This window comes from Purpureocillium lilacinum (assembly GCF_023168085.1).
Source record: "Purpureocillium lilacinum CBS 284.36 DNA, scaffold_8, whole genome shotgun sequence".
NCBI lineage: Eukaryota > Fungi > Ascomycota > Sordariomycetes > Hypocreales > Ophiocordycipitaceae > Purpureocillium > Purpureocillium lilacinum.
This window is the reverse complement of record NW_027072118.1, coordinates 2,785,074-2,808,843: the sequence shown is the minus strand read 5'-3', so window position 1 is coordinate 2,808,843 and position 23,770 is coordinate 2,785,074. Positions and strand designations below refer to the sequence as shown.

Sequence of the window (23,770 nt, the reverse complement as noted above, 5' to 3'; positions counted from 1 at the left end):
TCACTGCACCGAGCCACCGGCAGGGGACGGCGAACGGGCATCAGGAGCTCGTCTGGGCTCGTGAGCAGACCGACCGACCGACCAGACGCGGTGCTCGGCCGAGGGCAGCAGCGCAGCGCCGCGTCGCTCGCCAGGCAGCCCGTATATAAGCCCGACCCTGGCCCGCGTCCCTGCTCCCGTGCTTCAGCCCTGGACCCCTCATGATCTCTCACATGAGTCCGCTTCATCTGACCGCACACAAGCAAAGGACATCCAAGTCACCATGGTGATTGGCAACATTTACGTTATCGCCGCCGTCTCCGTCGTCGGCGGCGGCCTCTTCGGCTTCGACATCTCGTCGCTGTCGGCCCAGCTCGGCGAGCAGTCTTACAAATGCTACTTCAACCAGGGCCCCGACGGCCCCCCCTTCAACGACAAGCCGTACTGCAGCGGGCCGACCTCGAGCAAGCAGGGCGGCATTACCTCCTCCATGGCCGCCGGCTCCTGGCTCGGCGCCCTCATCTCCGGTCCCGTCTCTGACCGCATGGGTCGCAAGTACTCCATCATGCTCGGCTGCATTGTCTGGTACGTGTATCTCTCTGTCTCTCGCCCCGTGTCTTGACTTCCGGGTCTGACCGCTGGGCAGGATGATCGGCTCCGCCATCATTTGCGCTTCTCAAAACATTGGCATGCTCGTCGTCGGTCGCATCATCAACGGTATCAGCGTCGGTATCGAGTCCGCCCAGGTCCCCGTCTACATCGCCGAGATCTCGCCCCCCTCCAAGCGTGGCCGCCTCATCGGCATGCAGCAATGGGCCATCACCTGGGGCATTCTCATCATGTACTACATCTCGTACGGCTGCTCCCACATCGGCAAGCAGAACGCCCAGGAGTACTCGACCTCGTCCTTCAGGATCCCTTGGGGCTTGCAGATGATCCCCGCCGTCTTCCTCTTCTTCATGATGATGCTGCTGCCCGAGTCGCCTCGCTGGCTCGCCCGCAAGGATCGCTGGGAGGATTGCCGCGACGTCCTGACGCTGGTTCACGGCAAGGGCGACCCCAACCACCCCTTCGTCGCTTTTGAGCTCCAGGACATCAAGGACATGTGCGAGTTTGAGCGCCGCCACTCCGACGTCACCTACCTCGACCTCTTCAAGAAGTCGATGCTGAACCGCACCTTCATCGGCCTCTTCACCCAGATCTGGTCCCAGCTGACGGGCATGAACGTCATGATGTACTACATCGCCAACATCTTCTCCATGGCCGGCTACAGCGGCAACGCGGGCCTCCTCTCCTCGTCCATCACCTACGTCGTCAACGTCCTCATGACCATCCCCGCCCTGCTCTGGGTCGACCGCTGGGGCCGTCGCCCGACCCTCATGATCGGCTCCATCTTCATGACCATCTGGATGTTCGCGGCCGCCGGCATCCTCGCCAAGTACGGTGTCATCGTCCCCGGCGGCATCGACGGTGTGGCCGCGCAGTCGATGAAGCTCTCGGGCGCGCCCGCCAAGGCCCTCATCGCCGTCACCTACCTCTTCGTGGCGTCCTTTGCTCCCACATGGGGCCCCGTCTCCTGGACGTACCCGCCGGAGCTGTACCCCCTGCGTCTCCGCGGCAAGGGCTGCGCGCTCGCCACCTCGGCCAACTGGGCCTTCAACACGGCGCTCGGCGAGTTTGTGCCCCCGGCCTTTGCCAACATCAAGTGGAGGACCTACCTCATCTTTGGCATCTTCAACGTCGCCGCCCTCTTCCACGTCTACTTCGTCTTCCCCGAGACGGCCGGCAAGACGCTCGAGGAGACGGAAGCCATGTTCGAGGACCCCAACGGCATCAAGTACCTGGGCACCCCTGCCTGGAAGACAGGTGTCGTGACCGCGTCGACGTCGCGCGTCGAGCGCGGCGACCTCGAGGGCGCCAAGAAGGCCGTCGACAGGATGGAGGGGCACGAGGAGGAGAAGCCCGCGGCGCCGGCCGCCGCCTAGACGGCAGCGCACGCCAGCAACGCTCACCACGGACGGAACCCGCCACTGCCAAGCACACCGCATTAATGACGCATGTCTATATACCAGGGTGTATCTACGGTTTGGAGGAGTCAGTACTTTATTACACTGAGGATTAGTCGGTCATTAATTGATACCATTTGCTGCGAGCCGCAACACTGGGCACGAAGCATGTTTGTACTTTGAGACAGCCCCTGCTCGAGACGTGAGACGTGACGAGTCAAACATGTAAAGTGGGCGGACGGCACTTGGAAGGCTTGTGCGCAACTGAGCCGTGCGCTCGTGGTCGCTTGCACGCCAGGCGCGGAGTTGACTGTGCGCCACCGCTGGGCCGCAGCCAACTGACGGGCATGTCGAACATGGATCCCGGCGGGCGCGCCCATCGCGACTTACACGGATGAAGTACGAAGTACAAACAGACTTACACGCACAGTTGGCTTGGCGCCCTGCGGGGGCGGAGCGCCGATCGAGGCGGGGCGTCGGGTGGCTGCGCTAATCTGCAGGCGCCTGGCACCGACTGCCGCGCGGGCACGGGCTCGTGGACAGCTGACAGACGGGCCCAACGCTTTGACCGCGCTCAACCGCGATCGCTCGACCCGACACAGAATGGGGGAGTTGTCACATCTCATGAAGGATGACGGGCGCGCTAGCTGCGTGCCTCATTTGCGAAATCTATGAAACTCGAATACGCCGTGTATGCTGCCGTGCGCCAAAATGCCGTTGCTATGCTCTCTGCAAATGACGCCCATTCATGCTGCCGCCCAAAACGTCCCTCCAATGTCCATGTGTTCGCCATCCTAGGTAGCCAATGCACTGTTGTTGGTTGCTCTCCCGTCACGATGCTCCTTGCTCTCCAGCTAAGCCGTCTCCCGCTCATCCCACTCGACCCATCGCCGGATCACGTCGTCGACGCGGCGGATGCCCTCGCGCGTGGCCGCAACCTCGAACCACTCCCGGTGGTCGCGCCCGCACGCCTCGCAGCTACCCATGGCGGCGCGCAGCCCCATGCCCGCGAGCTCCAGGTGGACGAGGCGCTCGACGCGGCGGCAGTGCGGAGTCGTGCGCGGGGCAGCGCCACCCGTCGACGCGGCCGAGGCGTCGCTCGCACCGGCCACGTACGGGTAGTACCGCAGCATCTCGATGTCGTACCCGCACTGCCGCTGCCACTGGTTCATGCGCCGCTGCACGTTGGCCGCGCGCCCGATCTTTAGGAGCATCGTTGCCTCGCCGGTCCCGGCGCCCGGGTCCGCGAACTGTGACACCACGTCGCTGGGGCGTCGCCGTGACGACGGTGCCGACGGCGGCGAGAGCAGCGACCGCGCTGCGTCGACGGGCGGGGCGGCCTGGCGCGACGCCGGCGTCAGCCAGAACATGTAGATGTAGCCCGGCTCCTCGGCGTCGGCGTACGGCCGGGCCAGCTCGGCGAGCAGGGCAGACGCGGTGGTCGCGTCGACGGTGTCGGGGATCAGGTCTTTGAGGCGGGCCGTCTGCGAGGCGTTGGATCTGCGGGACCTGTGCGAACTCTTGCCCGGGGAGGTGGCCGCGTCGTATGGGCGAGACTTACTCGGCCTGCCGGAGGGCGGCACCGCGGCGGTCTGCTGGACGGGCCGAGGCTGGGGACGAGGGCGGGGCCTCGGGGGCGGCGACTCCTGCACCTGCTCCAGAGGAACGGAGAAGCATAGGCAGCATTGGAGCTTCTGCTTGGGCTTGGGCCGCGTCAGGCGAGGCGAAGACGAACCCCCGTTGGGTCTTCCGGCGGGCTTGCCGCCATCGGGCTTTTCGCTCTGGTGCTTGCCGTCCGCGTGCAGCGTCACCAGGCCCAGCCTGTCGGCGAGGGTGTCGAGGCTGGAGCGCTCCTCGAGGATGGGGCGCGCGTGGCCCGTCGGCCCTGGGCTCGAGTGCGCCGACACGCTCGCTTGCTCCTTGTGCTGCCAGCAGTACAAGGTCTCGTCGGCAGGGTCAGGTCGTCGGGGCGAGCGCAGCGTCGAGTTGGCGGCGCGGGCGATGCCGCGGCGGCAGGGCTTGCCACTGGACGTGATGCCGCGGCAGGTCGAGCTCGGGTTCTTGGAGTCGGAGCGGCCGAGCAGCGACTCGGGCGTGTTGGCGACAAATGGCATCGGTGGAGGAGCGCGAGAAGGCAATTGCAGGGAAGCTGTCAAGGACTACTGGTCCGGCCGGCGCTCCATGGACATGGGAAGGAGAGTTGGCGTGCCTTAAGGCCGCCGGGTCCCCTTGACATTCCGTGAAGCGCTGGTGGAAGCCTGAAAGTGGAGGCTGGGAGCTCGGATGAGAAGAAGTGGCTGGGCAGGCGCTTGTGTCACGCGTGGTGCAGTGTGGGCCAACGGCGACCAGTGGAGCACCCTCGGTGGCGGTCAACACCACGCCTGGCGCATCGTCGCCAACAGCACACGCGCCACTTGACAACGGACAGGCCAATTGCCTCAAATCGTCTGGTCTGTCTTGGCCATTATTATACGCGGCGCTTGAAGCGAGCGGGGGCGTCGAGGTCGTCGAGCGACAATTGTTTCGGCCGTGAGCCGCAACACGTACCAGCGTACGCGCTTCACACCTCGGCCCATGGATCGCGGCCCACGGGTTACCCTGCTCCTACGCCTCGCAGATGCGATTGAGCCATGATTAAAGAGTGGCGAAGCGCCTCCAGGCCGGCAAGGACGGCGCCTCGGGAGTTGAGACGGTGCTTGAGCCTTCGAGCTCTCCGGTTTGCAAGACGGTCTTCATATCCTCTGCCTCGCTGCCGCGCACCTTTAGCACGCCGTTGCCCCATTGGCATCGCCATATACAAGTACACGGGCACACAGTATGTGACTTTGCCCGCGTTTGGCGGCCTCGAGAGCCCATGCCCAAGACCATGTCCTTTCCGCTCATGGTGCCGACGACGGTCATCCTCAGCGCCCTGTACGTGTCCCTCACCTGCCGCTCGTCTTCTTCCGCCTCTCCTCCGAATCGAGGCATGTGCGCGAGCATACGGCCGAGGGCTGGAGCGCCTGGTGTAGCATCCTGCGTGAGTGTCTGACCCACGGCTCGTGTGCGATGTGTACGTATGTACTGACAGTCCAGATGTCGCTTGGGCCGCTGGGTGTCTTGTGTCACAGATGACATCAATTTTCTTGTCCCGTAAGCAACCGATGCACCGGCCGCTGATGGCGCAGTGTTGGCGTTGCTTGGCCGTCTTCAACGCCTTCTTCGCCGTCATCTGCTGGGATGTCACGTCCGCACAAGGAGTGCGACCTCCCCCCCCGTCGCGCTGTATGTGCTCATCCTGTAGCAGTTTACCGTGGGCGAGATCAATCGCGTCTTTACGCGCCCCAGCGCCGGGCTGTAAGTCCGGCCGTGGCCACGGCCACGGGGCTGGAGATTGCGGGGTTAGCGGTGGATGGCGGCGAGCGGCGACGCTAGCGGCGGCGGCCCCACTGTCGCCGACAGACGGGTCAGACACGGCGCAGATCCCGGGCTGCCTCAGTCGCCAGCACGGGAGCGGCACTCATTATAAAAGCGTCGTGGCAGCTGCCATTGCGCAAGCATCTCAGCAGCCCCCATCTCGAATTTTAAGCAACATCATTGCACACCATGGCCAAGTACATTAATAAGCTCGAGGGCCACCGCGTCCTCGTCCTCGGCGGCTCGACCGGCATCGGCTTCTGCGTCGCCGAGGCCGCTCTCGAGCACGGCGCGCACGTCGTCATCAGCAGCTCCAGTCAGAAGAAACTCGACAAGGCCGCCGCACGCCTCCGCGAGCACGCCCAGGCAGTTGGCGTGTCGTCGACCGTCACGGCCCAGACATGCGACCTCGGCAACCCCGACACAGTCGAGGACAACATTGTCCAGCTGCTCGAGTTTGCTACACAAGAGGGCAAGCTCGACCACGTGGTCTTCACGGCCGGAGACGCCATCAACGTCATTCCTCTCAAGGACATTACCGTGGACAGCCTCCAGAAGCTGGGTACCGTGCGCCAGGTCGGGTCTGTCATGCTCGCCAAGCACCTGCCCAAGTACATCAACATCAGCGTCCGCAGCTCCTTTACCCTTACCAGCGGGACAAACGCTTGGCGGCCCGCTCCGGACTGGGCCGTCATCGCCGCCGGGGGTGGCGCCTCGGAGGCGTTTGCGCGCGGGTGCGCCATCAGCTTGCGGCCGGTGCGCGTCAACTGCATCATGGTCGGCGCCGTAAAGACGGAGCTTTTTGACAGCATACCTAAGGAGCGCATGGACGCCGTCTTGGAGAGTATGAGGAAGGAGGGCATCACGGGGACGGTCGGGCGGCCGGAGGAGGTCGCCGAGGCATACCTCTACTGCATGAAGGACACCTTCACCACGGGCGGCATAGTCGAGTCGAACGGCGGGCGCCTGGTGGGAGACAGCAAGACCAGCTTCCTATTCGAGTAGACGGCCATGTCAGTATATACACTATGGAATGAGCTGCCGAGTCTACATATAGAGGCGCGGATTTATTACCGATCTTGTCGTGGAGTACACCAGGCATTGGCGCGCACGTGACGCCGGACAACCTCACTCAGCATCTCAATTGGCTTGCCCCCTCATCACCGTCTTCAACTTGACATGTCCACCCCTGCCAAGTCGCAAAACGTGTGCGCCGGCTGCCGCTCGCGAAAGAAGAGATGTGATGTGCGTGCGTTGCGCGACCAGGCGTGCGTCCGCCGCTGACATGTCCAGGGAGCGCGGCCGGCCTGCTCGGCGTGCCTCAAGCGCGGCGAGCTTTGCGTCTTCGGCTCTGACCTGACGAGCGGTCCTCCGGTCGGCTGGGCCCTCACGGCGGCTGACCAGCCGTGGCACGCGCTGTCCGGCAACTCCGGCGAGAACGTGGGCTTCCCCCTCGGCCTGTCGGGGGAGCAGCTGTGGATGGGCTTGGACGGCGGCTTCCAGCTCGACGCGCAGGTGCTCCCGTCGCCGCAAAAGTCGGCGTCGCCGGGTGACGGCCCCCAAGAAGAAGAGCTTCCAGCCTTGCCGGTCCTCCTGCAGCTCGTAGACATCTTCTTTGAGCGCTTCTACCCGTACCTGCCCGTCATCCACAGGCCAACGCTGGTCGGCAGGCTCCCGGCCGACGGGACGGCTCCCGTGTTGCTATACGCCATCTGTGCAGTGGCTGCCGACGCGCACCCGAGCCCTGACATCCAGAGGCGACAGGGCGGCTGGTTCGCCGCGGCCAAGGCGCACCTCTCGCGGTCGATGCACTCGCCGGAGCGCGCGCTGCAGACGATGCAGGCCGCCGTCCTCGTCATCTACCAAGCGACGGTGCAGACCGACTTTTCGACGTCGTGGCTCGTTCTCGGCGAGGCGTGGCGCAAGGCCGTCGCCATCGGGTGCAGCGCCGTCGACGCGGGTACTAAGCTGACCATGCCCGCGCTCGGAGCCGGGCCGGGCGACGGTTGGGTCGAGCGCGAGGAGTGCAGACGTGTCGTCTGGATGCTCTTCGTGCTCGACCGCGGCATGTGCTTTCCCATGGGTCTCGTGCACGCCGTCGACGACCGCCAGCTGCGCGTGAACCTGCCCATGGACGACGCCGTGTTCCAGGGCGAGAGCGAGCCGGCGCGCGCACATGTTCAGCAGCGCTTCTTCCCAGACCTGGACAAGCTCACGTCGACCGTCCAGGAGCAGCACCGCCAGGGCGCCGGCAACATCTTGCACTGCCTCGTTCTAGCGTATGCGCTTCTGGGCCGCATCGGCGAGCATCTCTACTCGTCCCAGTTTGGCGACGACGGGACCGAGGGGCTAGAGGATCTCGCCTCTAGCCTCGCGCGCATCCGGCTCGTCATGCCGGCTTCGGCCACGGACCTCGCTGCCGCCGAGTACCCGGATCACGGGCGCGTCGTCTGGATCAGCATCGTCATGTCGGCCTGCGCGATCCTCCTTTACCATCGCCCGCTCAAGGACGGCGAGGACGCACACGGAAGCGACATGGCGGCCAACTGGCCGTACTGCGTGGCCGCCGCGCGAAGCACCGTCTCCGTCGTCCGCCAGGCGGCTCGCGTGTCCACCGACTTTGCCAACAACGGGCAGGTCACAGCGCTCTTGTTCATGAGTTGCCGCGTGCTCATCACGGAACACCTCTGCCCGGTCTCGGGCGCGCGCTCGGCCGCCGTCCGCGACGACCTCGAGGTGCTGCTGCTGGCCATCAGGCGCATGAGGGACACGCTCAAGAACCTGGGCGACAAGTTTACCCGCGGCGTCGTCTTTTACCTCTCTGGCGGGCGAGAGCGCGCAGAGGCGGCTCGGGCCCTCGGCGCGGGGGGAATCCTGAGGACATGCGAGAAGTGGCCGAGCGTCGACATTGACGACATGCAGATTCCGCCATGAATGTGCACCGGCCCAGACCACGCGGGCTCCACGATTGCAGTGTTCTCCGCCAGGCCATGCAATGTCCTAATTGCAGCAGGTATCGCGAGCCTTGGACTCCTTTACTAGCATGAGAGCTGGCCCAGGGCGATTCTTCTACGGCCGGCACGAGGTTCAGCCACTCAATGCGACGTGGTGGAACATCGCCTACGCTCGGAAAACCATCGACAACGTCAGTCGACCCATCGCGCTCGGCCTTATGACACAGGCGGGTCGACAAAGCCTCCATGCCATTACCGAACGATCGGCGGCAATCCTCGTGTTGAGTGGGACTGTCAATGCCAGTCGTGGTGGCGGAGCTCCTTCGACGACTTTTCACGCTAGACGGTGGAGATGGTCAACTCCCGACGATACGAGCCTCAAGAGTATATTTACGGCGTAACCCGCTGACACTTGACAATGATGGAGCAAAACTCATCTCACCATGAAGCTGCTCCCCTTCTTGCCCCTCGTCCAAGGGCTCGAGCACTGGCTCTACAGCAGCCAGGTTGCCGACGCCCTGCAATTCCTTGACCGCCCCGACGTTGTCGGTGTCCAGGGCCTCTACAGCTGGAAATCGCTTGAGTCGGCCGAGGGAGTTTACAACTTTTCGGCAATTGAGAGCGACATCGAGACTGTCACTGCCAAAGGCAAGAAGCTCTGGGTCCAGCTTCAGGATCGCACTTTCAACCCCGCCAACGACCCAGTGCCGTCGTACATGAAGACGCCCGGGTACAACAACGGCAGCGCGCCCACTTGCGATGGAGAGACCTGTGATACCGACTTTGAGGTCAGCGGCTGGATGGCGCAGCAGTGGAATCCGCGCGTGCGACAACGCTTCCAGGCCCTCCTGAGCGCCATGGCCAGCCAGCTCGACGGCCGCATCTACGGCATCAACCTCGCCGAGACGTCCATCTCCGTTGACACCCACGCAAACAACTACACCGACGCGAGCTACTTTTATGGCGAGCTTGAGAACGCCGGCCACGCGGCTGCGGCATTCAACGCATCCTACGTCGTGCAGTACGTCAACTTTTGGCCTGACGGCTGGGCCAACGCAAACAGCCGCTTCAACACGTCGTTTGATTACTACGCAAGCCATGGCGTTGGCGTCGGCGGACCGGACCTGATTCCGTTCCAGCGGGGGCAGGAGAGCAACTCGTACCCGTTCATCGCGGCCTACCGCGACAGGGTTCCTATCAGCGTCTTCGCCGTCCAGGAGCCAGACCTGGAGAAGATCAACCCGCACACCGGCAAGCTCTTCACCAAGGATGAGTTTGTCGACTACGCCAAGGGCCTCGGCGTGCGCATCATCTTTTGGGCCACCGCTGCTCCGTGGTTGGCAACATGAAGGAGGAGGGTGGTGAACGGTCAAGGATGAAATGTGGCCAACTCGAGAGAAGAAGAGCAGAGGGCATTGTCGACTTGACAGCAGCCGTAAACTTTAACTGACTCGTTCTCAAAGACAACGCCGGGTAGATAAATTGTGGTGTATTTGCCAACATTCAGAAGTCCTTTGAATGCGTCAATCGTTATCCATACAAATCCAGCCATGCTCACGCCATATTGCTCTCGTCCATTCGCTTGAAGCCAATTCCAACTCGCATCCAGTGGGAATCATTGCGAACGAAATGTGAACCCTGTACCATCACCATGAGGGGAAGACTTGCGAGCACGTGTATTCAGAGACCGGCTCTGTGAGGATGTTAGCGAATAGATTCTTGAATGCGACAACGCCACCGCATGAGCCTACCATCATCGTCAGATACCTGGGGAGGGAAATACGCCGGAGTTTCCGGCTGCTGCTCGACGGCCTGGCGCTCGTCGAGCTCACGGAGATCCTTGATTGCTTGGAGCTGCACGCGGACCTGGTGTTGCTGGAAGTCCAGGCGCTGGTCTTCCTCCAAAAGCTTGAGCTTGTGCTGGTTGTCCCGTTGTTTGTTTGACTGATTCTCAATCTGGAGGGTTCGCAGCCGATGCAGTCGTTGCTCAAGCTCATGAATCTGTAGCTGAACCTCCTCAAGTTGTCGTTGGTACTCCTGATGATCACGCTGTTGCTGCAATTGTTCCATCTCCTGGAAAGACTCCAAGCGCGCCAGCCTCGTCCTGCACGTCTTGCTTTCTCCAGGACAAGTCGCGATCCTCGTTCTCCAGCTCGTTCTGTCTCATCTCGCGTGCCACATCGTCCAGATCACGGACTTGGCCGTCACGAGTGTTGGACGTGGTGATGTGGTGGAGTTTTCACGGAGGGGGGGGCGGCGTGAAGGCACGGAGAGTTGTAACGAGGTAGAGATGGGACTGTGTAATGGCCAAACCGGAAGATTCTGCGTGAACAAGTTTGGGGCTTTAACCAGAGCAAGAAAGCGCACGGAATAAATGGGAAAGGCATGCGTCACATGGTCGTGAGCTGGCAGACAGGTGCCTGGACGCTGTACTTTGGACGAAAGCGTGAACAGATCTGATTTGGCAGCTCATTCGTCGGCACTGGGAGGCGCGAAGCGAGGTTGAGTTATTCACTGGCTGTCTGCCAGCTGGCAGCTCGGCAGCTCGCGGTCCAAACGCAGCTTCTCAAGTCCCAACGTCTACCCGCTTGTGTCTGTACGCCGGCCGCTGCTAGGGTACTGCGACCAAATGTGACCACAGCTTTGCATTGGCGTTATGCGTTCTGCACCAAACCCCTCTTCCTGTCTTACGCTCATTCACGCATCCGCACGACGACCACACGCACACGCAACCGCGACTTCCTCTCCACTTGGAGATCCTGTCCGGCGTTGTCCCGTTTCCCTTTGTACCAAAGAAAGTAAACGTTCGTAATGGACAACAACGGTCGCGGCGGCGGCGGTGCCCCTGATGGGATTGGTGGGCATGTTGGTGTCGTTGATGGGCGTGCTGGTCGACGACCGGTCCGACAGGGCTTGAGCGGGGCTGATGCCAGCTCGCGTCCACAGGGCAACGTGCGTCGTGAGTCGTGACGGCGAGATCTGGGCAGAGTTGGAGGCGACGTCGAGAGTGGGGCGATTGGCGACGCGGCGGATCCATCCGCCCAAGCGCAAGGGTCCGGGCTGTCGCCAGTGGACTCTGTGCCGTAGCCCCTGCGGCGAACAAGCATCTGCAGCATCGACGCGACGACGACGTCGACGCCGCGACAAAGCATCGACGCCGCGGGAGAAGCGTCGACGGGGCAGTCAATGCTTGGGCGCAGGGTCCGCCGCCAAGGCCCGGGGAGCATTGACGCGGGCATTGGCGGCACATTGCCGAGGGGGGCATCGACGCGGGCGCCGAGCCAGACAGGCGAGTACCTACGTACGGATGCATCTGAGACAGGATCTGGGTTCTCGACGAGCCGCAGTCGTACATCCCATCAGGTACGAACCAGCGGCGGCTGGAGCAGTTAGGTAGCCAAGGTAGCACAGGTGGCACCCGAAATAGCGAGCGCGGCCCCCGGGCGACGTCGCCTGCAAACAGGCCCCCCCCCCAGCTGATCGCTGAAAGGCCACCTGGCTGAACGCGGAAAGCAGCCTGAAAAAAGGGGCTCGTCAATTTCGCCCCGGAAATTTTGCGCTACAGCGGACCACGCATTCCTGTCACGCGCCGCCTTGATTGGCCCGCGCGGCGTGCGCCTCGTGTCCAGGAGGGGCCACACTGGGCAGTAGCGCCAGCAAGGCCGCAGCTCTCCAATTCATTCAACCTTCTGTCAATCCATCGTGGCTTCGATCCTCCTCCGCCACCGACCCGAGTTGCTCGCGCTCGACCACCACGCTCGTTTCTTCCGAAGCTCTCCTGCTCACTGCCTCCCCCAACGGCAACCGGCCGACCTATTCCTCGACATCACGATTAGTCCACACTCGCCACGATGAAGGGTGCGTCGCGCTGCCCGATCCACGATCCCCCCGCCCGACGACCGCTGACCATGTCCCAGGCCTCATTCTCGTTGGCGGCTTCGGCACTCGCCTCCGCCCCCTGGTGAGTCCTCACCGGCCTGCTCCCGACGTGGCAGAAGACTGACCGCCGCAGACCCTCACGCTGCCCAAGCCGCTCGTCGAGTTTGGCAACAAGCCCATGATTGTGCACCAGATCGAGGCTCTGGTGGCTGCAGGCGTGACCGACATTGTCCTGGCCGTCAACTACCGGCCCGAGGTGATGGAGAAGTTTCTGAAAGATGTGCGTCTGCCCTCAATGCGAACGAGAAACGAGCCGAGCTGACCGGACCAGTACGAGGAGAAGTACAACATCAACATCGAGTTCTCGGTCGAGTCAGAGCCCCTCGACACGGCAGGCCCCCTGAAGCTGGCGGAAAAGATCCTGCTCAAGGACGACTCGCCCTTTTTCGTGCTCAACTCGGACGTCATCTGCGACTACCCCTTCGCCGAGCTGTTGCAGTACCACAAGGCCCACGGCGACGAGGGCACCATTGTCGTGACCAAGGTAGAGGAGCCGAGCAAGTACGGCGTCGTGGTGCACCAGCCCAACCACCCGTCGCGCATCGACCGGTTCGTCGAGAAGCCCGTCGAGTTTGTCGGCAACCGCATCAACGCCGGCATGTACATCTTCAACACGTCGGTGCTGCGCCGCATCGAGCTGCGCCCCACGTCCATCGAGAAGGAGACGTTCCCCAGCATGGTCCGCGACAACCAGCTCCACTCGTTTGACCTCGACGGCTTCTGGATGGACGTCGGCCAGCCCAAGGACTTCCTGAGCGGCACCTGCCTGTACCTGTCGTCCCTGACGAAGCGCGCCAGCAAGGAGCTGACGCCGCCCACGGAGCCCTACGTCCACGGCGGCAACGTCATGATCGACTCCACGGCCCGCATCGGCAACAACTGCCGCATCGGTCCCAACGTCGTCATCGGCCCGGGCGTCGTCGTCGGCGACGGCGTCCGCCTGCAACGCTGCGTCCTGCTGCGCGGCTCCAAGGTCAAGGACCACGCCTGGGTGAAGTCCACCATTGTCGGCTGGAACAGCTCTGTCGGCCGCTGGGCCCGCCTCGAGAACGTCACCGTCCTGGGAGACGACGTGACCATTGGCGACGAGATTTATGTCAACGGCGGCAGCGTCCTGCCGCACAAGTCCATCAAGGCCAACGTGGACGTGCCGGCCATCATCATGTAGTTTAAAGCAGGTGCAGGGAAACAACGTCTGGCGTTAATTGTTCAAGTTTTATAAAAAATCAACCACCCACTCCCGCTCACGACGACCCAGTCGCTTCGAACCGCTATGACGTTGATCTATTCTAGTTTCCCAGTTCGTGACCCCCCGTCACCGGCTGCTTTGCGTGCGCCGCACTGCTCACAGCTCGTTGCGGGATGCCAGTCTCAGACAGCCTACTCGCGCACCCACCCCCGGCTCATGTCGACGGCGCGCGCCCAGTCGCCGCGCATGCGCTCCCGCTTGACCGCGTCCATCTTGGGCTCGAAGCGCGTCATGCCGCTGTCGCCCAGGACCTCGACCCCGACGGCGCGCCCCGCGGCGTAGGCGGCGCCCAGCGCCGTCGTCTCGCGCATGGCCGGGCGGTCGACGGGGATGCCACACAGGTCGGCCTGCGTCTGCATGCAGAGGTCCGAGTTGGAGAGGCCGCCGTCGACCGCCAGCAGTTCGAGGGCGTGGCCCGAGTCGGTCGCCATGGCGTCGAGGATGGCGGCCGTCTGATGGCACGTCGCCTCGAGCGTCGCGCGGGCAATGTGCCCCTTTTGCGTGTGCGCCGTGATGCCGACTGCGCTGCGTTAATTTCGGAGAGCGATGCGAATGGACAGATACTTACAGACGGTCCCCTTGGCGTCGTCAATCCAGTACGGCGCAAAGAGGCCGGAAAAGGCCGTGACAAAGTAGACACCGCCGTTGTCCGGGACGGAGAGGGCGACCTCGTCAATCTCCTTGGAGCTCTCGATGAGGCCGAGGTTGTTGAGCAGAAAGGTGACGCCCGAGCCGGCGACAGCTATGCTGCCCTCGAGGGCGTAGACGGGCGTGCCGAAGTCGTAAGCGACGGTGGCGAGCAGGCCGCTCTTGGAGATGACGGGCTCCGGGCCGACGTTGTACAGGAGGAAGCAACCGGTGCCGTACGTGTTCTTGGCCTGGCCGGGACTGAAGCCGCGCTGGCCGACGAGGGCGGCCGACTGATCGCCGAGGCAGCCGGTGATGGGCACGCCGGCGAGGGGTCCCCGCGCGAGGGCGCCAAAGGCGGTCGGGTGCGACGAGGGCACGATCTCGGGGAGGGACATGTTGGAGCGGTCAATGCCGAAGAAGGAGAGGAGCTCGTCGTCGTACTCGCGGGTGTGCAGGTTCATGAACATGGTGCGGCTCGCGTTGGTGGCGTCGGTCACGTAGACGTGCCTCTTGTTGAGCTTATAGATGAGCCAGGTGTCGATGGTGCCAAAGGCGAGGCGGCCGTCGTCGTAGGCCTCCTTGACGGCGTCGACGTTGCGCAGCAGCCACAGCAGCTTGACGCTCGAGGGGTACGTGGAGAGGGGCAGGCCGCAGAGGTCCTGGAGGCGGTCGGCGCCCTCTCGCGCCTTGAGCTCGCGCACGAGGTGCGCCGTCCGCGTGTCGGGCCAGACGACGGCGTTGTAGAGGGGCTCGCCGGTCGTCCTGTCCCAGAGCACGAGCGTCTCGCGCTGGTTGGTGAGGCCGACGGCGCGGACGGCGCTTGGGTCGAAGCCTTTTGAGCGGAACTGCTCCGTCGCCTTTTCTATGCACGTCTCGACGCTCTGCAGCAGCTCATACGGGTCGTGTTCGTGCCATCTGCGCGGTCAGCCGGGTCAGCGCCACCGCGGCAACTCTCAAGGACTCCCAAGACGTACCCTGAGTTGGGATGTATGTTCTTGAATCCCATCTGGTGGCTGGCGACGGGCTCCCCAGCCGTGTTAAAGATGAGGAACCGCGTCGACGTAGTGCCCTGGTCGATGCTGCCGACATATTCGTCCCGCGGTATGCTGCCCATGGTGAACTGACCTGACCTGAAGTCAATCTGCACGAATCTGCAAGATCTGGAGTCCGGAGAACTGGGGTCTGGAGAAGTTTATCGTGCGGAACGCGGAGGGCTGCCCAGTGTCGGAGGCTCGGAGGCGCCCCGGCCCCGGACCCTGTCCGTGTGGGGCGGCGGCGGGGCGTGCCTGACCCGCTCGGCTCGGTGCGCTCGGGGTTTGACGCCGACGATGAAGCCTCTTCACGCACTTTCATGCGCCTCCACGCGCGCCTCACGATGCTGCGAATTTGAAGAGCGGCGGTTTTGCGAGGAGCGCGCGTGAAGAGGCTCAGAGCAGAGACGCGGCAGGAGCGACCGGCGGGAGAACGCACCGTGCCCTAATCATGTGACGCACAGTGGGCAAGCGTTCACGATGCGCAATTCTCGGCATCGGTGGACCAGAAATCGCGCGCAACGTCATCGCGCCATGAAGTGCCGAGCCCCGCCAACGAATGAACAATCACGAGGCCCACGGGCTGACTCGCCCGACTGGGACGAGATCCTCGACAATGCCGAGCTGCAGAGGGAAATGGCCGGGGAGAGCGTCGCAGCTGACCTGAGCGACGACACACTATTCGATGACAATGAACTGGAGACACTACTGACCGGCGAGACGGTCGAGCCGCTCGAGGGCGTCGGAGATGCATACGTGTTAGCGACAAGTGACCTCGACTTTGACTCGGACGAGCTCGACAAGCCCGCCGCTTCCGTGGACCCCGTCGTGCCCAAGGCGTTTTCCATCCGGGAGGCGCTCGGCGCCACACGGCCCGTCGACCTATACGCGCGCGTGCTGCACTCGGCGCGCGACAACTTTGCCCGGCGGCAGCACTTCCAGTTCGGTGACCTCTTCGGCGGCCCCGCGCTCCTCGCCGGCACGCTCGCCGACTAGCAGCAGGACGGGCGAGTCGACGTGGAGGCGCGCAGGTTCCTCGACGAGCCGGGCCGGGCACTGTGCCGGTGCACGCCGCAGCGGGACGACCGCTCGCCCCTGGGCTGGACGGTGCGCGTGGACGAGGTGCGGGCTGTGACGTGGGGCGAGATTTCGGACGCGCTGGACGCGCTGGGGCGGGACGACATGGACCGGGTGGCCTGCCCGGGGCCGGGTGCATAGACGCGGGTTGTATTTGCACTGGTGACACTTGAAGAATTGGGTGGGTGGCATACGACGACTGATTGAAGCATAAAGGGCTGGTTGCACGCAGGGCTGAGATGTCATGGAACGGACCGGCGATCTATTGCCTCTGGACGCTGTCTATATCTAGTCTATCGAGTCTACGCCTTAATTTTCAGAAACGGAATCATGCGCTGCTGCACCGCCACGCGCATCTGGCGCTTCTCTACGCTGGTGAGCTCCTTGGACGTGGAACGGCGACGGCTCTCCTCGGTCTCGACGAGCGCGGCGTCCTCGTCCTGGCCCGTCGGGTCGGCAAACTGGTACGAGCGGACCTCGCAGTTGGCCCAGCCGGTGGCTGTCATCCGTCAGTAAGGCCTCATCTGCATGCTCCTCAGGTTAACTCACCACGTCCCTCCGGAATGCCCTGCCAGTCATCCGTGACAAAGTGCAGGATTCCGCCGTGCGACACCGCCACGACGTGCGCATCGTCGTCGCCGGCAGCAATCTCCCGCAGCGCGCGGCGGGCCTCGCGACCCCGCGCCGAGAGCTTCTCGAGGGTCGGCTCAAAGGGCCCATTGGCCTTGTCGGTCCACGCGTCGGACACGCGGGACAGGTCGAGGGCGTCTCCAAACTCGGCGGCGAGGGCGTCCTTGCTGGAGCCCGTGTCGCAGGGCTGGTCCGACACCTCCTGCAGGCAGTCGAGGGCGACAACGGGCAGCAGGTCAGGCTCGCCAAAGGACAGGAGGCACGTGTTGACGGTGCGGCGCAGCGGCGAGGCGACGAGGCGGGTGATGCGCTGGCGCGGGAAGGAGGCGCGCAGGGCGGCGCACTGGGACTCGCCGAGGGGCGTCAGGTCCGGGTCGTGAATCGACTCGTTCTCGACGGACAGGTTGTGGACGCCCTGGGCGTGACGCACGAGGTGAATCGTGGGCGGCATGACGGGCGGTCGGGAGGTCGCGGCGGTCACGGAGGTCGCGGGCGTTGGTTGAGGAGGGAGGCCGGGACGCCGGGTGGGCTCATCGGCCGGGTCGGACTTCTTTTTATGGCTGAGTCAGGGTCCGGGTGACCCCGTGCGGAGCTAGTCCCGCCACGTCACGTCGGAACGCACCAGTCCGGGGGACACGAGTCAATTGCCAACGCCTCTACCTAACACAGCCTGGTATCATGCTACTTGGTAAACTGTCACCGGGCGAGCCGCTACAGCTCAATGAGCGCCTCCTCCGCCGCGGGCTTCTTGGGGTCGTTCTGGGGCACCGACGGCAGCGGGTCCGGGTAGGCCCATTGCCCCGGGCCGGGGGACTGGCCCGGCTGAGTCGTCTGGGACCAGTACTGGTACTGCGGTTGCTGTGGTTGCGCTTGCGTTTGCATCGGCGGCGGTCCGGGTTGCGAGGGCACCCGCGAGAGCACCGGCTGAGGTGGTTGGGTCTGGGGACTCTGTATCTGGGCCGGCTGCGGTACCGGGGTCTGCATCTGTGGCGGTGCCTGTGATGGATGAGGATACGACGGCTGGGACGGCGGCTGTGAGGGCTGGGGGTACGACGGCTGGGACGGTGTGTGGGCCAGAGGTTGTGGCTGTGATGGTGCGTGAGTTGGAGGCAAAGGTTGCGGCTGCTGAGGCATCGCCTGCTGAGGCATCACCTGCTGGGGCATCGGCTGGGGCACCGTCTGCGGCATCGCCTGCTGGTACTGCTGCAGGTTCGGGTACGGCGACTTGCCGTACGACGCCCGGCGGCCCGAGGGCGACTCCGGCTCGGGCTCCCGCCAGTCGCCCTGGTACGGGCGCTGGTACTGGCCCGTGTAGTAGTTCTCGCCCGACACCGGCGGCGGCTGCGATGCCTGTGGTGCATACTGGCGGTAGAGGTTCTGCTGGCTGTAAGCCTTGGACAGGCGCTCCTCCAGCATCCGGTCATAGTAGCGCACAACCGTCGACAGCTTGGCGTGCAAGTCCAGGAGGGTGTCTGGCCTGTCAGCTTGGATTCGGCGGACAAGAGAGGAAAACTCACCGTGCTTGCTCATCGTCTCGCCATACGTCCGGGCCAGCTTCGGTCGCAGCGTGCCGATGCTGTCGTAGAGCTCCTGGATCTGGGGCTCGCGCAGTATGGTGCCGGGCGGCTGCGTCTGCAAACGGTCCACCAGCGTCGCAAAGAGATTAATGTTTTCAGCCTCGACGGGCGTCAGCTCGTAGTCGTTCTTGGGCAAAAAGGTCGTGGGTGGGGCATCGGTCGAGGTCTGCTGCTTCAGGGCGGCGGCGTGCCTCTTCTTCTGCTCCTCCATGTCGGCGAGCGAGGCTTCGATGGCGGCGCGCAAGTCGGCGTCCTCTTCCTCGGCGCGCTTAGCGGCGCCGCTGCCGTTAGTGGCCGGCTCCTGGCCCCGCGCCGTCTTGACCTCCTCGAGGCTCATGGCCAGCGCCTTCTTGAGGTCCTCGTCGAAGCCGTCGTCGACGCGGGCGCTGCGCGGCTGCATTGAGGTGCTGCGCGTCTTGTGTGGGTACGTCGGCGTGCGGTCGAGCTCCTTGTAGCCCTTGCCGGTGAGCTTGGCGTAGCAGCCGTCGTCGACGCGGACGGGCGTGTGGATGCCGAGATGCGGCAGTGGGACCGTCTTGCTCGAGCACTGCTGGTCGAAGCAGTTGCCGCAGTTGCGGCAGTGGTGCTTGCGGTTGGTAAACGTAAACGGCGTGCGGCAGCGCATGCAGACGTCCGAGTCTGCCCATTCGGGGGGCTGCAGCGAAAGTCAGTCAAGAGTCGAGCCAACGGACGACGTATGGGAGCTCACCGCGCTGCTGTCGATCATGCTGCTCGCGACCGTGACGCGTGGGGGAAACTGGTAGCCCTCACGCTGCAGCGTCTTGTACACCTCGCCAATGTAGCCGAGGTCGTGGCGGTTCTCGGTGGCGCCGGCCCACGACTGTATCAGCTCGAGGATCTTGCCCTTGACGTCGGCGTTGACGGCAACGGGCCCGACGGCCTGGAGCAGGGAGACGAGGTTGTCCATGAACTCGCGCGAGGCGATTTCGGCGAGGAAATGCGAGCCGCCATTCTTGACGCACGTATCGGTGAGCTGGGGACTCTGTTAGCATGAGCACGCGCGGCGGCGTCGTCGTCGGGGACGCACGTTGAGGGCGCTAAGCTGCGTATTGGGGTTCTTATTGCCGATGCGCCGCTTCAGCGAGCGCATGGCCTCCTTCGGGGCGACTGTCTTAGAGCGGATGACATCGGAAATCTCGAGGTTCAAGGCAATGTCCTCCCTGGGACGGTCACGTCAGCTGGTGCGCGGTGGCGGCTCGCGGCTCGCGGCGGGAGCGGCGACGTACAAGCTGCTGCTGGTGGCCTTTTCAATCTGCTCGTCCAGGGCCGTGTTGGCCGAGGAAGACCACCAGCTCATCATCTCGGCGGCGATGGGAGCTCGTGCTCAACGATGGGCTGTGCGTGCGGAGGTGGCAATGGGCGGTGATGATGGATGGTTGACGATGGCAGCCTTGGGTGGAAGGTGAGTTGATGAGCTATCGAGGCGCTCGCAACGGAAGTGTTGCGTCAGACGCCGCTCCACTGGCTCTTCAGCGCCTCCGGGGGCTGCCTGCTGGTGCCAACAGGCGCAGCGCGGCAGGGCTCCACCTGACGCGGGGTGACGAGGCGCGGTACCGTGGCCGACCCAGCGGGACCTGAGCTGTGCCCCATCCAGCGAGGGCCGCCAGGTACCCTCCCGCGCGCCCTGGTACTGGCCCTGGCTGGCGTCCGTGTCGGCGTCAGCGAGTCGACGACGTCCGCATCGCTTTGTGCCCGCTACACCTGCGGACGACGACGACACTCACAGTCTGTAGCTGCAGCCCAGCTCGACAAAGGTGGTCACGACGGCCACGCTTCTCCTCCGGGACACTTCCCGACCTCCATACGCTGCAAGCCAGCTCCAAGCGAGCCCATGCCGCGACACACCCGATGACGGCCAGCGGCACACCACCTGCGCCATCGCCATCGCCGTCATGACGACTGCGAGGCATAGCCTGCCCGATGGCAGACACAACGGTCTCGGGCGGCCGCCGCTGCCGCACATCGAGGACCTCGTCGCGATACCGACCGACATCGATGCCAACCAGTCGATCCGCCGCCTGCTCGAGCAGGCCGAGGCGGCGCTGCGCCAGTCGGAGATGAGCCGCGACTTCAACCGCCCCGGCCTCGCCCTCAAGGAGTACATTCGCGCCTCCATCATCGCCGTCCAGGTCGTCTCCAACCACAAGGACTACCCGGCCATGCGCAGCGGCGACGCGGCCCGGGCCCATAACGCCCTCCTCAGGCGCATCTCCGCGCAGAGCGACGCCTACGAACACATCAAGCGCGACATCATCCAGGACAACCGGCGGACCGGCGTGCGCCCGACCGTCATCCGCGCGGCCGCCAACGGCGCCCCCAAGGAGAACGCTGCCGCCGAAACCAAGAAGAAGCCGCCCATCCACCCCAAGCCCCAGGCCCTCCACGGCAACGCCCTGCGCTCGTCCATCGACGCCGACCTCGCCGCCCGTTTCGCCAACCTCGGCGGCCCTCAGCCCTCGCCGGGCCAGGACCCGCGCATCAAGACGTATCCCATCCCCGCCCAGCGCCCTTCGGGGCCCCGCGAGATGCCTGGCAAGCTCAACCTTGACACTGACGCCATGCCCAAGCTGCCCGACGCCATCTACAGCCCCGCGCGGGGGAGCGTCTCGGGCGAGGCCGCTCGGCTGCCGACGAGCACGCCCCGAGGGCTCTTTAGTCGGACCGGGTCCGTCTCGGCGCAGGGCGACTACTTTCCCCCGATGAGGCCCGACGCCGACGCCTCTGAGCCATCAGATCCGAAACAGAACCCTCCGAAACCCACGCCTCCTCCCACGCAACCTCCGCCCCCGAGGCCAGCGCCGCCGAGGCCGGAGCCACCCAAGGCAGAGACGGTGGACCTACCACCCGGCGACGACATTACCCCTCAGCAGCTATACGAGGCAATGCGCAAGGCGTCGATCCTGCTCATCGACGTCCGCTCGCGCGAGGACTTTGACGAGGGCCACATCATGGCGCAGGCGATTGTGTGCGTTGAGCCCAGCATCCTCCTACGCGACAACATCTCGGCCGACGAGATATCGGAGAGCATGGTGCTGTCGCCGCGACAGGACCAGCCGCTGTTTGAGCGGCGCGACGGGTACGACCTGGTCGTCTTTTACGACCAGAGCTCGGAGCGGGTGACGCAGACGCCCAAGAACTCGGACCAGATCGTCGTGCTCTCGCTGCACCGCGCGCTGGTGCACCTCAACTACGGGCGCGAGCTGAGGCGGCCGCCGCGGATCCTCCGGGGTGGGCTGGACGCTTGGGTCGACCTCATGGGCCCGCGGTCGCTGCAGGCGACGGACCCGGATCGCGCGCGCGCCAGCAAGCGCAACGGCATCATCCAGCGGCGCGGGTCCAAGTACATCATCCGGCCGCTGCAACCGGCCGACGTGCGGGCGTGGCAGAACACGCTCGAGCAGGAGGCGCAGCATACAGCGACGCGGCCGAGCTTCCCACGGACGGGTGAGGAGTTTCTTCGCTCGCGGCCGGCGGAGCGACAGTCGATGATGCGCCCGCCCGTCTCCGCCGCCGCCTCCGCGCCGCACCGCTTCGAGCAGCTGCCGGCGCCACCGGCCAAGCCGCGCGCGGCGGTGCAGAAGCCGACGCACAGCGGGCTGGCGTCGTCCGAGGAGCCGGAGCCCATGCGGCCCTCACGCGGCGGCAAGCCCGACGGTATCGCGCGGGCGCCGACGGGGCTCTACAACCCACGAAACTGGTGCTACGCCAACAGCACGCTGCAGGCGCTGCTGGCGTCGCCCGAGTTCTCGCGGCAGCTGGCCGACTCGGAATGGATGCAGGCCAAGGTGCCGCGCAAGGCGGGCGAGAAGATTGACCCGCCGCAGCTCATGATTCGCATCATCTCGAACCTGTTTCACTGGATGAGCACGGGCAAGTTTGAGACGATGAAGGCGCAGACGCTCATGGTGAGTCTCTTCTTTTCATGCTCGAGATCTTTTGCTGACAAGGCACAGGACTACTCGCGCCACCTGTGCAAGACGACCGACGAAAACGCGCAATTTGGCGGGCACCAGCAACAGGACGCGCAAGAATTCATGTCGTTTGTCATGGACCAGCTGCACGATGAGACCAACCTGGCGCGCGATCGTGGCGGGCACGTCGAGCAGCCGAGCACGCGGGGGCGGACGGTGCTGCAGGCGGCGGCGGCGTACTGGGAGGGCCACACGCGCCTCAACCGATCGCTCGTGGACCGATACTGGCGCGGGCTCGACGTGGGCACGGTGCGGTGCCTCGAGTGCGGCACCAGCACCTACACCTTTTCGCCCTTCTCGTGGATCTCGGTGCCCGTGGGCGCAGACAACGCGAGCCTCGGCGACGTCATGGCGCGCTGGGCCGGCAGCAACTCGCTCGACAACTACACGTGCGACCACTGCGGCCGGGCCACACGCGCGACCCAGTCGACGTCGCTGGCGCGCATGCCGCCGCTTTTCTGCCTGGGGCTGCGGCGCTTCGACGTCAACGCCCAGGGGTACCTGAGCAAGTCGTACGCGGCCATCTCCTGGGACTTTAACGACTTTGATTTCAGCCCGTACTTTGTCGACCCGAGCGGCGGCAGCATGACGACGGACCGTGCGTTCCGGGCGCCCTTCCGGTACGAGTGCTACGCCGTCATCTGCCACGCCGGCAAGGGCATCGAGACGGGCCACTACAAGGCGTACGTACGGGACGCGGGCACGCACGACCCCTACGCGTGGTACCTGTGCAACGACTCGTCGGTGAGCAAGGTGCGCATCGGCAGCGGCGACGCAGCCGACGCGGCGCGGCACGTCTTTTCCGACGGGCAGGGCACGGTGCCGTACCTGGTGTTTTTCCGGCGCAAGGAGGCCGACTGACGGCGGTGGGTTAGAGTGGCGACGACCATAGGAACGGACAGGCTTGGACGGCAGCCGGCAGCCGGTAGGAGTGATTGATTCACGGCATGACGGTTTGGGCGACCTGGCGGCCATGAGGGAATGACGGCTGCGAATGGCGGATTAGCAGGCATAGCACAGCATAGCAAGCGGGAGAATTCACACATGGCGCGGGCTGCATTACGTGGTATCGTCATCGTACGACAGGGAGGTTAGTCGGAGTACATGTTGTACAGCCTTTACATGGTATCACGCGTCTTACTGCACCGGCGGGGCTCAATACAGGTTATATATCATGTACTACGCGTTGTACGGGGCGTCGTCGCGTCGTGCAGATGTCGGCGTGGTAGGCGGCCAGCATGGTCAATTGCATACATCTATACATGCCTCGTCTGACATGCCGCTAGAGACGCTCCCGGACAACTTCACTT

At 64.4% G+C, this 23,770-nt stretch overlaps 11 protein-coding genes across 11 annotated transcripts; 6 read left to right on the top strand and 5 right to left on the bottom strand.

The window, feature by feature from the left end:
- Window positions 1-2,839: 2,839 nt before the first annotated feature.
- On the bottom strand, window positions 2,840-4,099 carry PLICBS_010572 (uncharacterized protein; the record flags this gene model as incomplete). The annotated part of the gene is made up of 1 exon (XM_018326295.2): window positions 2,840-4,099. The coding sequence occupies one exon, from the start codon at window positions 4,097-4,099 to the stop codon at window positions 2,840-2,842; it is 1,260 nt and encodes a 419-aa protein (XP_018174612.2).
- A 1,471-nt stretch (window positions 4,100-5,570) lies between these two features.
- PLICBS_010571 (uncharacterized protein) lies at window positions 5,571-6,386 on the top strand (the record flags this gene model as incomplete). The annotated part of the gene is made up of 1 exon (XM_018326296.1): window positions 5,571-6,386. The coding sequence occupies one exon, from the start codon at window positions 5,571-5,573 to the stop codon at window positions 6,384-6,386; it is 816 nt and encodes a 271-aa protein (XP_018174613.1).
- A 174-nt stretch (window positions 6,387-6,560) lies between these two features.
- Window positions 6,561-8,315, top strand: PLICBS_010570 (uncharacterized protein; the record flags this gene model as incomplete). The annotated part of the gene is made up of 2 exons (XM_018326297.2): window positions 6,561-6,626; window positions 6,675-8,315. 2 exons carry the CDS (start codon window positions 6,561-6,563, stop codon window positions 8,313-8,315), a joined length of 1,707 nt encoding a protein of 568 aa, XP_018174614.1.
- A 463-nt stretch (window positions 8,316-8,778) lies between these two features.
- On the top strand, window positions 8,779-9,684 carry PLICBS_010569 (uncharacterized protein; the record flags this gene model as incomplete). The annotated part of the gene is made up of 1 exon (XM_018326298.2): window positions 8,779-9,684. One exon carries the CDS (start codon window positions 8,779-8,781, stop codon window positions 9,682-9,684), a length of 906 nt encoding a protein of 301 aa, XP_018174615.2.
- A 297-nt stretch (window positions 9,685-9,981) lies between these two features.
- Window positions 9,982-10,405, bottom strand: PLICBS_010568 (uncharacterized protein; the record flags this gene model as incomplete). Its single annotated transcript, XM_018326299.2, has 2 exons — window positions 9,982-10,028; window positions 10,087-10,405. 2 exons carry the CDS (start codon window positions 10,403-10,405, stop codon window positions 9,982-9,984), a joined length of 366 nt encoding a protein of 121 aa, XP_018174616.2.
- A 1,781-nt stretch (window positions 10,406-12,186) lies between these two features.
- On the top strand, window positions 12,187-13,442 carry PLICBS_010567 (mannose-1-phosphate guanyltransferase; the record flags this gene model as incomplete). The annotated part of the gene is made up of 4 exons (XM_018326300.2): window positions 12,187-12,193; window positions 12,253-12,296; window positions 12,348-12,494; window positions 12,546-13,442. 4 exons carry the CDS (start codon window positions 12,187-12,189, stop codon window positions 13,440-13,442), a joined length of 1,095 nt encoding a protein of 364 aa, XP_018174617.1.
- A 212-nt stretch (window positions 13,443-13,654) lies between these two features.
- On the bottom strand, window positions 13,655-15,267 carry PLICBS_010566 (glycerol kinase; the record flags this gene model as incomplete). Its single annotated transcript, XM_018326301.2, has 3 exons — window positions 13,655-14,043; window positions 14,092-15,068; window positions 15,128-15,267. 3 exons carry the CDS (start codon window positions 15,265-15,267, stop codon window positions 13,655-13,657), a joined length of 1,506 nt encoding a protein of 501 aa, XP_018174618.2.
- Window positions 15,268-15,718: 451 nt separating this feature from the next.
- On the top strand, window positions 15,719-16,180 carry PLICBS_010565 (uncharacterized protein; the record flags this gene model as incomplete). The annotated part of the gene is made up of 1 exon (XM_018326302.2): window positions 15,719-16,180. The coding sequence occupies one exon, from the start codon at window positions 15,719-15,721 to the stop codon at window positions 16,178-16,180; it is 462 nt and encodes a 153-aa protein (XP_018174619.2).
- A 383-nt stretch (window positions 16,181-16,563) lies between these two features.
- PLICBS_010564 (uncharacterized protein) lies at window positions 16,564-17,342 on the bottom strand (the record flags this gene model as incomplete). Its single annotated transcript, XM_018326303.1, has 2 exons — window positions 16,564-16,760; window positions 16,811-17,342. 2 exons carry the CDS (start codon window positions 17,340-17,342, stop codon window positions 16,564-16,566), a joined length of 729 nt encoding a protein of 242 aa, XP_018174620.1.
- A 260-nt stretch (window positions 17,343-17,602) lies between these two features.
- PLICBS_010563 (vacuolar protein-sorting-associated protein 27) lies at window positions 17,603-19,789 on the bottom strand (the record flags this gene model as incomplete). The annotated part of the gene is made up of 5 exons (XM_018326304.2): window positions 17,603-18,363; window positions 18,409-19,123; window positions 19,178-19,462; window positions 19,517-19,649; window positions 19,716-19,789. 5 exons carry the CDS (start codon window positions 19,787-19,789, stop codon window positions 17,603-17,605), a joined length of 1,968 nt encoding a protein of 655 aa, XP_018174621.2.
- Window positions 19,790-20,381: 592 nt separating this feature from the next.
- On the top strand, window positions 20,382-23,321 carry PLICBS_010562 (ubiquitin-specific protease doa4; the record flags this gene model as incomplete). The annotated part of the gene is made up of 2 exons (XM_018326305.2): window positions 20,382-22,394; window positions 22,443-23,321. 2 exons carry the CDS (start codon window positions 20,382-20,384, stop codon window positions 23,319-23,321), a joined length of 2,892 nt encoding a protein of 963 aa, XP_018174622.1.
- Window positions 23,322-23,770: the final 449 nt, after the last annotated feature.